The sequence below is a fragment of the Phyllopteryx taeniolatus genome, chromosome 6, assembly GCF_024500385.1.
Source record: "Phyllopteryx taeniolatus isolate TA_2022b chromosome 6, UOR_Ptae_1.2, whole genome shotgun sequence".
NCBI classification, from domain to species: domain Eukaryota; kingdom Metazoa; phylum Chordata; class Actinopteri; order Syngnathiformes; family Syngnathidae; genus Phyllopteryx; species Phyllopteryx taeniolatus.
The window spans coordinates 15,148,513-15,162,836 of record NC_084507.1 but is presented as its reverse complement, the minus strand read 5'-3'; the positions used below and the strand labels follow the sequence as shown (position 1 = coordinate 15,162,836).

At 40.2% G+C, this 14,324-nt stretch overlaps 1 protein-coding gene across 9 annotated transcripts in view; it reads left to right on the top strand.

Moving 5' to 3' along the window:
- arhgef1b (Rho guanine nucleotide exchange factor (GEF) 1b) overlaps positions 1-14,324 on the top strand; it is a 63,570-nt gene that overhangs the window by 17,033 nt on the left and 32,213 nt on the right. For 7 of the 9 annotated variants that reach the window (XM_061777906.1, XM_061777903.1, XM_061777905.1 and 4 more), the window contains exons 2-3: positions 9,380-9,577; positions 12,766-12,864. In XM_061777906.1, the coding sequence (XP_061633890.1) occupies positions 9,416-9,577; positions 12,766-12,864 (261 nt within the window). In that variant the 5' untranslated portion in view covers positions 9,380-9,415. The remainder of the gene's footprint in view (positions 1-9,379; positions 9,578-12,765; positions 12,865-14,324) is intronic. The other 2 variants (XM_061777901.1, XM_061777907.1) reach the window with 2 other exon arrangements.

The window sequence follows — 14,324 nt, the reverse complement described above, 5'->3', positions numbered from 1 at the left end:
AATCACATCGGAATGGCCCCTTCCCACATACGTGGCGAGTCTTAACTCACACGCACGCCCGCACACACACACACACACACACACAGAAGCACGTATGCTTGATGGCTATCATTAGATTAATGCCACCTGACACTTAGTAAGAGCTGGAATGTGTTAGGGGGCGGGAGAGCAGCAAAACCACTCCCCCCCCCCCCCCCTCCGCCCCCCCCCACCTCTTAGGAACTTGCGAAAAGCCCAAACAAGCTCATAATGCTAAGCTAACAATACTAAATTTTCCTAACATTCCCCACCTCCTTCCCTTTGAGCTCCACAGCCAACTTCAGCTTCTCATTCGGTTGACACGTGTCAACGCTCACGGTTTACACGGCGTGGTGTGCTGTGATTGGATGTCCAAAAATGCCCGTAGGACCTTCAGATCAGTGAGCAATAAAAGGATTGACTCGAGGTGTGTGTGTGTGTGTGTGTGTGTTTTGTTGCTCTTTGGGAACGGAACTTACACAGGAAAGAGTCGAATGTTCCATTATTTTATAATACCACACTGCATTTTGAGCAACCTTTGTGGCTCATTTCGAGTTGTTCTGGTAATTTCTAAGTGTTTAACTGCCACTGGATGTTGCTAGCTACGATGTCATCTCACCAGAAGCTTAGCTGCGCTGTGTATGTTTACTGGTGTGGGGCTAGAGGGCAAGGCAGTTACTCTTCTTGTCCCTTACTTAATACGTTGTGTATGGAAGCCGTAATAATCTAACCATTACATAATTGCCTCTGTATTTGATTATATTTTGTATGATGGTTAACTAGTTTTTCTGCCCTTTCTGAACATGCTGTGCTCACTTCGGCAGTTACCAATCAATTCACCAAATGAGAGGTAGAGCGTTTTTGCATCAAGTCGTTTATTTGTCATTCCCAGTTAAAGTTTACTGTAAAACTAACACATAAAAAAGAATTAAACATAGTATATTTAAGTACCAAAGTGTTCAACCAAACAATAGCTTAGTCTTTTAAAAGTATGCTATGTAATGCTTACATATAATAAAAATGCCATAGATGGGCTAGCAGAAATTAGCATCGATGTTGCCGTAAACAACTGCTATTTAACACACACAGATCAGCAACACAGAAATAGAGCATACTACAATATTCACAGTAGAGGCTCACACAGGAGTGGATTTTCACTCCTGCTCCCTCCCACTCCCACAGGGATTGATCCCACTCCGTCACAATCCAGAGTGATTTTTTATTTTTTATTATATTTTTTTTAATCCCACTTCCTCCCACTCCCACAGAGATTAATCCAACTCCCTTGAAATTCAGCAGGAGGGGAGTCACTCCCGTCATGGTTTCCCATTCCGTCCACTCCCGGTGACTTTGTTGTCATAGTTGCCACTCCCAGCTCCTGCCCAATCACATGATTAATAGTGAAATTTAAATTATGAATCCCACGGGACGAACGGGAACCGGTGAGAATCACCCAAAAATGTCAGCCTGTAACTCAGAGGGATATATTCCCTCTGCTCTGTGGACACAGATATTACTGGATTTTAGTTCATTGATCAAGTCTACTTGTATCTCAGGTGCAGGTTTTGTAATAAAGAAATATTTGTGGCAAGCTTTCAAGGGCCACAAAAAATGACTCGCAAGGCCTTATCTGGCCCACGGACCATGGGTTTGATACATAATTCAACCGCATAGCTTATATAATATGATGTGTCTAGATCCTCTGATTGGTTTGCAGGTGATGTTGTGTGCTGTGAAGTGGGGCATCACTAGTTAGTTAGTTAATTAAAGTATTATTTGATAAATAGGCAACCGTCTTGATGGTTAATGACTTGTGATGATAGTAAGCAACCTTGCTTTTAGCATCTCAAGGATGAACTGCCGCTTTGTGTGTACAACAGTTGTTGACTGTTGACAAAAACAAATTTCGCTCGACAAGTCTATTGTAATAGGACGGACAAAAATATTTCAAGAAGACACGTATGGATTGAACAGGAAGTCAGCCATTTTGCTTTGAAGCAGCCATTTAAGGCGAATTGCAGGGCTCATACGTAACAAACACCGAGGGATCTCATTTGATGTGCGTCCCGCGTCTGAGACGATAAATGTTCATTGTTGTGGTAACACCCGCCGCGCTGCTCATGACACAGCAACGCGCTGGAAGAACTCCGTTTGCTCCGTAGATGCAGACAACTGGGAAACCTTCGGGAAAGTTAACTATTTGTTATATTCGCTAGCCTGCGAGCTAACAAGCCAGCAACATAAACAGCTCACTCGGCTGGGACGATATCGTTGAAAACGTCAGCGCTCTGAGTTGTGTGTGTTCCACACACGTGCATGGACGCACACACACACACACACACAAGGGAAAGTCAACTATTTATAAACCATAACCACAGCGGCACACATTATCCATATTCAGGCAGTAATGGACTTCAGCAAACTCATTTTTAGCGTCATTTGATTGAAAGGTTAAGGTCTCACATCACAGTCCCGCAGCTTAAGGGCGGGCCTTATTTTATTTTTTATTTATCCTTTACTTAGCCAGGTAAAAGCTTATTGAGAGATGAAATCTCTTTTTCAAGAGGCAGAAGAAATTATACAGCACATAACACGACAACATTCATACAATAAATACAAATATAGACTAAAAAATAACTGATATTAAAATGCGTGGCATCTGATTTCAAAACAATGTCAAAGCCCAAATGCTTTTGAGTACATACATGGTGTTTTTTTATTCATTAAAATTTGGCAGGCTTTAAGACATTTTTTGGGCATTTTTAGTGGGTTAATCACTCTATATCTAGAACCCCAATTCCAATGAAGTTGGGACGTTGTGTTAAACAATTAAAAACAGAATACAATGATTTGCAAATCATGTTCGACCTATATTTAATTGAATACACGACAAAGACAAGATATTTAATGTTCAAACTGATAAACTTTATTGTTTTTAGCAAATAATCATTAATTTGGAATTTTATGGCTGCAACACGTTCCAAAAAAACTGGGACAGGGTCATGTTTATCACTGTGGTACATCACTTTTTCTTTTAACAACATTCAATAAACGTTTGGGAACTGAGGACACTAATAGTTGAAGCTTTGTAGGTGGAATTCTTTCCCATTCTTGCTTGATGTACAGCTTCAGCTGTTCAACAGTCCGGGGTCTCCGTTGTCGTATGTTACGCTTCATAATGCGCCACACATTTTCAATGGGAGACAGGTCTGGACTGCAGGCAGGCCAGTCTAGTACCCACACTCTTTTACTACAAAGCCACACTGTTGTAACACGTGCAGAATGTGGTTTGGCATTGTCTTGCTGAAATAAGCAGGGGTGTCCATGAAAAAGATGTTGCTTGGATGGCAGCATCCAGTTAACACAACTTAATTGGAATTGGGGTTGTATGTACCAAATGTTTAATATTTAAGTGGAGTTTTTGCAAACAGAGCCGGAGTCTGATTTATATTTTTTTATATATGTAAGATATTTTATTCATTGTTCTACATTACAAAGCCAATGTTCAATGTTCTTTAGAACTGAAAGTTAATTGTTCTTAAGAAGGATGTACTTGAATTATCCTCTATAATTTATTGTATCAAAGGCATAAAAAAAAAAAAAACTTCGACGATACTATCGTTTATGGTAATAGTTTTTGGGAAAATAAATCCCAAAAATTTGCTATCGTGGCATGCTGAAACATAATATATTAAGAGAGAGCAAGATAAATGGATAACGCAAAAATATGGTAGAAATTGTTCAAATAAAAATATGCAATATAGCGGGACGGCGAAGCAACAACTGTCATATAGCCGAGGATTACTGTATCTGTACTCCATGACGAAGTTCCAGAGACTCATTGTTTCCAGACATGTGCATCCTGAGACTCACATACTGTAGTCTAAAGTGTAAGACGATCTATGAACACCTAATAGGAAATTTGCCTAAATGAGGCCTAATCGGAAGCAGGTATCCTAGACAGATGAGCACGGCTAAATTGCCAAGCTTATTTTTTTTAATTTATACTTTTTTTTATTTATTTTTTTACCTATGCCATCTAAACGCATAAGGTTTTTTCCAATCTTAAAATATTTTTTTATCTGTGGCAGACCCCAGACATGAAGATAAAAAATCAGAGATTTAACAGTTTTGGTCGTATTGTGTGTGGTGTACTCCAATAATTTCAACACAGAGCACCACACGCATAAAGATTCTGTGCCCCAAGCGGTCTAGAAACAAGTCCCTCGAGGCAGAAATCTCATGCGATCACGTGATCTTACAAAAACAAAGACGAGCAGACGCTTCTGCACATGTGCCGATGTTTGCCAAGCAATGTAAAATGGCAATGTCGTCCCCCCCAAAAAAGAAAAGACTTAAACCATCTTGGGAATCCACTGATACAAAAAAAATGTCAGGTAAGACGTTTGTTTTTATTTAGGGTCGTTTCCTTGTTCCTGAGTTAGGGCGCTTCTTGATTGGCTATATTTTGTTTCACGTCACAGTTCACTGCATCATAACTCACTGAGTAGTCGGCTATCCCCACACACAAAGATTTGTGTTTGTAAATATTGAACATGGTCAATATTTAAGATGGACGTTTCGCACCCTACAATTGGGAATAATCCACTCTTGACACACCTCAGACCAAGGATAATCTTATAGGGTCATCTTTAAAGACGTAAAATAGTCTGGCGTTTTACATCCTTGGTCGGAAAGGGGCAAAATCAGGATTAAAAACAGCCCGATTCGTCTTTGTGTGTACTGGGCCTAATGTGAGCCGAGCATTCCATCAAAGTGATGATTACTGCGAGGATTGGCGTAAAAAATAAAAAGCAGTGTTTCAGCTGTCAACTTCTGTTTCTCTTCGAGAGTTATATACATCTCTATGCCATTATTGTTCGGCCTCTGTCGCGTGGACGGATTTTGGTTTGGTTAACCCCTCCCATGCATGTGGCTCTGAAACTGCCTTCAGGTCAACCCACAGTCCACCACTGTAAGTGACCATGAATGAACACATACTTCCCCTCTCTCTGTCGATGGCTAAGTTTCACCTTGTCTTGCTCAGTCAAAGAGCTTTTTTTCGCTGGCTCAGGCCTGCACAAGAACTCACCTTGAGCCCGAAACATTTGTCAATGCTGAACACTGCATTCACACGTCGACGCCTTCCTTCCTCATAAAAATGAAAGTGAGTGTCTACATTGGTACCAATGCTGAGTACAGTTCATCCTGACCTGAGAGACCAGACCATTCTATTTCACAACTTTTGTCCCCATGGGAAATAATAGAAATACTGAATATTGAATTGTATAACTTAAGAGTTTTCACTGTACATATTTGAATAATGTCTATGCTGAAAAATGTTGTTTTACAAATTTAATGACAAATTTTACAAATTGGAGGTTGATTTGACGAATTTCCCAAAACACTTTTTACCAATTTTATGATCAATTTTACAATACTTAACTAGTGATAATTTTACCACAAATTTTACAACCTAATAGAAAATGTTTACTCCAATTTTACTAAATTCACCACGAGTTGTACACATTTTACGACCAGATGCAGTGCTGTGCGACTTTAAAGCACTGTCTGTCTTTGCTGAAAAACGCAGTTGTTGTTTTTCCACCATTTAGTCTGCATAAGCCTCCCTCCTTAGTTAGTGTTTCTGCAACACAATGCTCTTACACAATGAGTGATTAATCAACTTGAACCACTTGGGAAGTCACTTTTAAAAGAAAGGTACCTTTTAGGCCTTGCATGATATGGTGACGTCTTGTGTTTTGGTGAAATTCTGAATGTCGGGACAGATTTTACACAATTTACCGGCAATTTTATAAATTTCAAGACCAGTTTTGCAAACTATATGGCCAGTTGTACAACCAATGTATATATATAAATTTATTTTCAAATTTATACATTTGACCAACTTCAAATTTTTTTATAGCTTGAATCACCTTACTTTGCAATTTTACAAATTTTACGGTTAATTTTGCAAGGAATTGTATGTAATTTTCATGGTCAATTATACAAATATCACGAGTTACGCACATTTTACAAGCAATTTAAAACATTTCACAACCAATTTTAAAAATTAAAATAACAAATTGTGTGGCCACTGTGTATATTTCTCGACAAATTTATACATTTGACCAACTTGAAAGATTTTGTAAATTGAATCACCCTGCTTTGCAATTTATCAAGTTCATGGTTAAATTTACAAATTTATAAGTGTAATGACCATTTTTTTACGTAGTTTTATGGCCAATATGAAATTCACAACCAGTTTGGGACATTTTAAAAGCAATTTGGCAAATTTCAAGACCAATGTTACAGCCAGTTGTATGAATAATTTAAAATGCATAATGACAATTTTCCAAATTTTATTACAAATTTCTTTAAATTCAAGAACCAAACTTAGCATTTTTGTGGAATGTATCGACTTGCTTTGGATTTTTATGTGGGCCGCAGCCATTTTGACGTATTTTATGAATTTTACAGACTTCACAACCAATTTTACAAATTATTCAACCACCTTTTATAAAGTTCCCAACTATTTTAACTGTTGTTTGACTTTCGAACACTCAAGCTTCTTTTTTGTGTTTATTCTGCATAACCCTCCCTACTTAGTCTGTGTTCCGGCAACACAATACTCTTACACAATGAACGCTTAATGAACTGGAACCACTTGGGAAGTCATTTATAAAGGAAAACACACGCTTGGCCCACAGTCTCTTGACCTTACCACAAAAGGCTTGTCTCGCTCGGACCGTAGCCTGCGTTTGACCCCACGCGTATCACGATGACCTCTGCTTGCAATTAAAATGAGAATATTCTGTGGAAGAGAGTTGGCCATAATGACGGTGCTTTATTCCCGTAAGGAGTTGGGTTTCCTCGTTACGTTGACACCACTTGTGATGTAGTTTCAATGGTGTGCGCTCGTGCGTTGTTTTGGCCTGCGTCTACGAGCTGAATAAAAGAAGCTGTGTGGTTTGGAGGAGGTGAATGTGTCACCCTGGTCTATATTTTTTCCATTTCAAATCGAAGGGCTGACTGCAACATGAAGCGTAATTATTAATACATTTAGAGCTGTGTCGTGCCCTATAGAGAGCCTCCATTATTTAATGATTCCAGCCTGAAATTCAGTGGGAAAAAAAGGCATCATGCAGTCAACAGCAAGCCTAAATATTGCAGGGATTCTGAATTAGAAGAGCCTTCATCGGAAGCTGCTGTTGGCCAGAGCTCACGCTCAGACACTCGCATGCAAATTTGCCGAAGTTACGCTGTACTGCAAAGAATAGTCGAATGTTTTGAGTATTTCGAGTAGAAAAAACGCTCAGGGATATTTTTTCTGCCTCGTGGATCTGCTTATAGAACTCATTCACTGCCAGCCCTCCCAGTTTGATACTATTATTATATACAGTAGCTGCCTGTTAATGGCAGGAATATGGAAGTAAATCCATGCCATCAGATTTTGAATCTGAATTGCTAAAACAGGTTTTTTTTTTCAATCCAAATATTCAATGTAATTTTCCGCTTCATAAATTCAACATTCAATTCAACATTCAGATGGAAATATTTCAATATTTGACATTCAACATTCATTTGCAAATTCAGTTCCAAATTCAACTTTCAGTGTATTTCTCAACCATTCGTGCACACGCCTTTAAACGTCACTTCCAGTACAGCCAGGATGAAGCAATCGAGACAGCAGCATCTTGCACCAACCAATCATGTTGACCGCCCTTGGTCACGTGTGCCGTCAAGGCCATGTGCTTATTTTGAACGGCATTCAGCGGGAGCCATGTTTACTAATGGGACGGATAGCGTTTCGGTGAGTATATATATTTTTTTACGATTTATTTGCCAATGGCATTTGATACATTGCACACTAACTGAATTCATCTAACAATTAATTTGATAAAATGTCACTGCGATTCATAAATACCGCTATTATTTATTTGTTCATTATGATTGGCTGACGCTGGATGCTGCTGTCTCGATTGCTTCGGCCTCGCTGTACCAGAAGTGACGTTTAAAGGCGCATGCACAAAAGGTTGAGAAGTACACTGAAGCTTGAATTTGCAACTGAATGTTGAAATACACAGAATGTTGAATTTGCAACAGAATAGAATTTGCAGCTGAATGTTGTTAAATTTGTGAAGCTGAAAAGTACATTGAATATTTTAATTGTAAAAAAATTGTATGTTAGTCATTGAGATTCAAAATCTGATGGCATGGATTACTTCCATACAGGAAAGAGTTAAATTGGGAGGTTTCATAGCGCAAACAAACAAGTGCAACGTGGTTACATCATCGATGCGAGTGAAGGTGGCGGAGCGGAGTGTACGTCCATCCATCCATTTTCTGAGCCGCTTCTCCTCACTAGGGACGCGGCCGTGCTGGAGCCCATCCCAGCTACCATCGGGCAGGAGGCGGGGTACACCCTGAACTGGTCGCCAGCCAATCACAGAGCACATGCAAACAAACAACCATTCGCACTCACATTCACACCTACGGGCAATTTAGAGTCGTCAATTAACCTACCATGCATGTTTTTGGGATGTGGGAGGAAACCGGAGTGCCCGGAGAAAACCCACGCAGGCATGGGGAGAACATGCGAACACCACACAGGCGGGGCCGGGGATTGAACCCAGGTCCTCAGAACTGTGAGGCAGACGCCGGAGCGTACGTGTTTGATTAAAGGAGCACGAAATTAAGTTCAACATTAATGCAATTTACTAACATAACGTCAGCCCTGTGGGGGGCTAAGGTTTCTATTAATTATGACAACCGTCAAATTTGTGGCCAGTTTATATATATATATATATTTAGTCTCGTCTAAGCTCTTAAACGCACACCCACGAGCCTACTTTATTATGTTGTCACATCCTAAAACGCTAGCTGCTCGAGTGGAGTTCCACAACAGGCTCCTTATGCCTTTTTTAATGAATAACTTGTTCTTTATACTTACAAGTTTTTTACCACCAATTTTACCAACGTCATGACGAATTTTGCAAATTTTGTGATTGTTAAAATTGTGTGCCCAAATCTAAAAACTTCGACTAATCCTTCACATTAAAAAAAACTCTTACATTGCAAAATGTATCAAATTTTACCACCAATTTGACACATTTTATGAACAATTTTACGATATATTTTGCTAATTTTACCACCGATTCTTACAAAAAAAAACTATTTTACAAATGAATTGACCAATTCAATATAGTTTACCTCCCTATTATTACAACTCTGACCAATTTGTAGATCCAGCTATCATAACCGGATCAGTGTTTACCGTCACAAACCGTACCATGATCTGAACTGCATCGCGTTTTTTTCACATTCACACTAACTTAATGGACTTAATGTGTGTCGACAGCAGGGCGTGTTTGGGGCTCGGTGCTCGGACCCAGCCATGAACATCATTGGGGCTGAGGACGAGGACTTTGAGAATGATCTGAACGACGTGGTGGATGAGCGATGTTTGTTCAGCAGCATCGAAATTCTGAAGGAGCGGCCCACCCACCTGATGGTCCTCTTGCAGCATGTCATCCTCCAGTTTGACCCTGCGCCGCTGGTGAGACCTTCATCTGACACTCTTTCTGAGCATTTCATTTTGGTCTTTAGGCCCTATTCTGGAGCACAATAACAATTCATTCAATGCCAGCCATTTTCAGAAAAGATAAGCCATACATTGTCAGCCATTTTAGATCATTTTGACAGATATTTCAATACCCACAGAATATTGTCCATCCATCCATTTTCTACCGCTTATCCGAGGTCAGGTCGCGGGGGCAGTAGCTTTATCAGGGACGCCCACACTTCCCTCTGCCCAGCCACTTCATCCAGCTCTTCCGGGGGGCTCCCGAGGCGTTCCCAGGCCAGCCGAAGGACGTAGTCTCTCCAGCGTGTCCTGGGTCTCCTCCCGGTGGGACGTGCCCGGAAAACCTCACCTGGGAGGTCTCCGGAAGGCATCCGAATCAGACGCCCCAGCCACCTCATCTGGCTCCTCTCAATGCGGAGGAGCAGCGGCTCTACTCTGAGATCCTCCCGGATGACCGAGCTTCTCACCCTATCTCTAAAGGAGAGCCCGGACACCCTGCGGAGGAAACTCATTTCGGCCGCTTGTATCCGGAATCTCGTTCTTTCGGTCACGATCCACAGCTCGTGACCATAGGTGAGGGTAGGAACGTAGATCGATCGGGAAATCGAGAGCTTCGCCTTTCAGCTTAGCTCCTTCTTTACCACAACGGATCGATACAAAGTCCGCATCACTGCAGACGCTGCTCCGATCCGCCTGTCGATCTCCCGTTCTATTCTTCCCTCACTCGTGAACAAGACCCCAAGATACTTGAACTCCTCCACTTGGGGCTGGATCTCATCCCCAACCTGGAGAGGGCACGCCACCCTTTTCCGACTGAGGACCATGGTCTCAGATATGAAGGTGCTGAATATTATGTTCTAAGATTATATATACGCCGACTCTACCAAATGAAAGTACAAGTATGACCCCGTTTTTAACCCGAAACATTCTTAAACCAAGGTGAGTTTATTTCCATTAAAATGAATGGAAATACAATTAATTCTTTCAAGGCCCAAAATTAAATTATACTTACCTACTTACCTTTTGAACAGTGTGTGAATAAAAATAAATATAGTGCATTATAGAGGTGAAAGCACACTATTATAAAGAAATAAAACACTAAATAAATATGATTATTGCTCATTAAATTAAATTTAGGAGGAGAAACAGAAGGATTATAGCTACTCATTGAAGAAGAGCCTTCTTCCATAATAACATGGGAAAATTCTGATTAAGGTGTTTTTTCTTTTGTCTCTTTGCTAATTCATTGGTTGATTGTGGCACCACAAATCGATCCAGGGAAACTTATGCCGTGAAGTAGACTAGTTTTCAGCATACATCAAGCGTTATGCACAGTCAATGAGCGTCACGCAGGGCAAGTACAAGCACATCATAGGTCCTTCCATTCGATCATACCAAGACTGTTGGCAAACCGAAAATAATACGTAACTAGAGGTGGACTGGTTAGAGCGTCTGCCTCACAGTTCTGAGGTCTGGGGTTCAATCCCCGGCCCCGCCTGTGTGGAGTTTGCATGTTCCCCCCGTGCCTGCATGGGTTTTCTCCAGGCACTCCGGTTTCCTCTCACATCCCAAAAACATGCATGGTAGGCAACTCTAAATTGCCCGTAGGTGTGAATGTGACTGCGAATGGTTGTTTGTTTATGTGCCCTGCGATTGGCTGGCAACCAGTTCAGGGTGTACCCCGCCTCCTGCCCGATGATAGCTGGGATAGGCTCTGGCACGCCCGCGATCCTAGTGAGGAGAAGCGGCTCAGAAAATGGATGGATGAATGGATAGAGGTAATTTTTTTGAAAATGTTGTACATAGCCCGAATTGTTTGTAAACAGAGGCATTTGTGACCCGAGGTTCCATTGTATACACTCCCTTCTTTCATCAGGAAAAAATGTGTGTACTTTTTTCCGTTATCAAGTAATCAGCAGTAGAATATGGGTAGGTTTTACTAAATTTTGCCGTTTCTCCCAAAAACCAGAGAGAATGGGGTTTTCTCTAAACAAACAATATGACGCAAATAGTGACTTTGATGCAAATATTTTTTGCTTTTGTGACACCCCTGACATCTGAACGGTGCTTTTATTCCATGAACCAGCTAAAACAGCATTTAGAAATAGCTTTTGATAGCAAAATAATCATATACTTACCTATATACACACACTGTGAGTGACTCTGACTCACCGGATGTCACATCAGTCTGGACACGTATTGTTTCCGGGCTGTTTACATGACGAATGGTGTCCTCGTCATATATCAAACATCTCTGTTGTAATTTCTCGCATTTATGACACACAAACCTCTGCTAACTACTACATAACATACCCTGCGAAATCTATAGATATGCAATATCTTTTTGAGTGTAAAATGCTTCAACTTGTCCAACTTGCAGCCTGTGACGGCAACCATTTCCTCCTTGTAACTCATACGTTGTAATGTTTGGGAGTCATCTTAATTCATCGTTGTCAGTTTTGCCTCATTAACATTGTCTGCAAGCTTGACAATGACTGTAGAGTAGGATCAGACTCTCCCCCACCCCTCCCCATCAAAAAAACTTAAAAGACATGAAAAAACGTTCTTGGCACTGAAATTGAATTCTAAAAGACATGTTAACACGTCTTCCGCACTGAATGAGTTAAATACATTTTCCATAAATTATGACTATTGTGTCCAGTTTTTTTCTACAACAAATTAAAAAAAAAATTTAACCACCAAACGCCTTTTTACAAATTGTTCACATTACATTTCAATTACAATATGTTAAAACTTTATTATTAGCATACAGTTATTAGAACAGAGGCCACTATTTGAGGAAATGCACCGTGCACATTCAAAGCCCCTTAGCTTTTGAGAAAGGCATGAATGTGCACTTTTTGCGCCACAGAAGTTTGCAGACACAGCAGTGACCCACCCAAGCACTCTGACACCCTCTCTAAATTCAACACACCACTTCCCCTTTCTCATGGCAGCTAACATGAAGACGTGTGTTTAGTGGGAGGCTTCATCATCGTGACTCAACGTTCATGCCGTTTGCCTGTGTGTGTTTCCACTAGCCCACACAAAAAAAGTCATCGCTGTTTCATGGCCTAAAATATTCCATATTCACTGTGTGTGTGTGTGTGTGTGTGTGTGTCTGTGTGTCCGTGTGCGTGTGTGTGTGTGTGCACTCTCAGCTTTGTTACCTCCACGCGGACCTCTTTAAGAACCTCAATGCCAAAGAAACCAAGAAGCAGTTTGTGGAGTTCTACAACACCTTCTTGGACAAGGGCGCAGTAAGTAGGAAAAGGATAGTCCTTTGTTGCTCACTGAACTGAATTCTCGCAAGGTATATTGAAGTCTGGCGTGATAGGATGACTTCAGAGGCATGGCTGACGCAAAGATGTTGGTCAAATTCAGAATTTTATGACCAATTCTTTTAATTTCACAACCAAATTTGGTAATTATACTGTTGGGTTTTTTTTTTAATTGATTTTACCACCAATTTTACAAATTTGGTGACCAATATGTAGTTATCACCAATTTTATTTGATTTTTTTTTTACAATTTCACCCACAAATTTTAGGACCAGTTTCAACAATTTGCAGCTTTACTGAAATTTCTACGACTTTTTAAAATGTTTTACAATAATTTAATAAATTGTAACCATTTTTTAAACATATCGAATTTTATTTTTTTTAATCATACTGACTACTTTTTTAAACAGAGGGTTAGGGTTAGTTTTTACACATTTTCAAACTACTTTTTAAGATACATATTTACCATCAATGTTACAAATTTTACCATCAATTTAAAAAAAATATTTTGTATCCAATTTCACCACCATTTTAATTTAAATATTTTTAACCATATTTTTTTACATTTTACCACAAATTTTGCAAAATGGGCAAATAAACAATTTTTTTTTATAAATTTTACCACCATTTTGACCCAATATGTACGAAATACAAATACAGTGGTGCCTTGACCTGCAAATCTATTTGTCCATGACCATGCTTGTAACTCAAATCATTTGTATCTTAAATCATCTTTCCCCACTGAAATTAATGGAATTATCATTAATCCATTTCAGCTCCCCCCAAAAAACACCACAATTTTGTTACGTGATTTTAACAAAGAAAAATATACACTCTATTCATTCATTCATTCATCTTCTGTACCGCTTATTCTCACTAGTGTCTGGGCGAGAGGCGGGTTACAGCCTGAACTGATCGCCAGCCAATCGCAGGGCACATATAAACAAACAACCATTTGCACTCACATTCACACCTATGGGCAATTTAGAGTCTTCAATTAACCTACCACGCATGTTTTTTGGATGTGGGAGGAAACCGGAGTCCCGGGAGAAAACCCACACAGGCAAGGGGAGAACATGCAAACTCCACACAGGCGAGGCCGGATTTCAACCTGACTCCTCAGAACAGTGAGGCAGAGATGCTAACCATTCGCCCACTGTGCCGCCAATAGCACTGTATTGTAAAATGTATATATAAAAACATGAATATGTATATAAAGTGGTTTAATGTGTAATTAAACACAGACACACACAATAGTACATTTGTGTGTTGCGTCTTAAAATGGTGTGGCCTAGAGAGTTCCTTGTAGCTCCCCTGTAGTTCTCTCTCTCCCTTCACTGCAGCTCCAGCAGAGGGGACTGAGGTTACCTAGCCAGTGAGAGCTGACACAGCGCACACTTTCCAGGATTTCTTAACAGCGCTATCACTTGGATATTTCA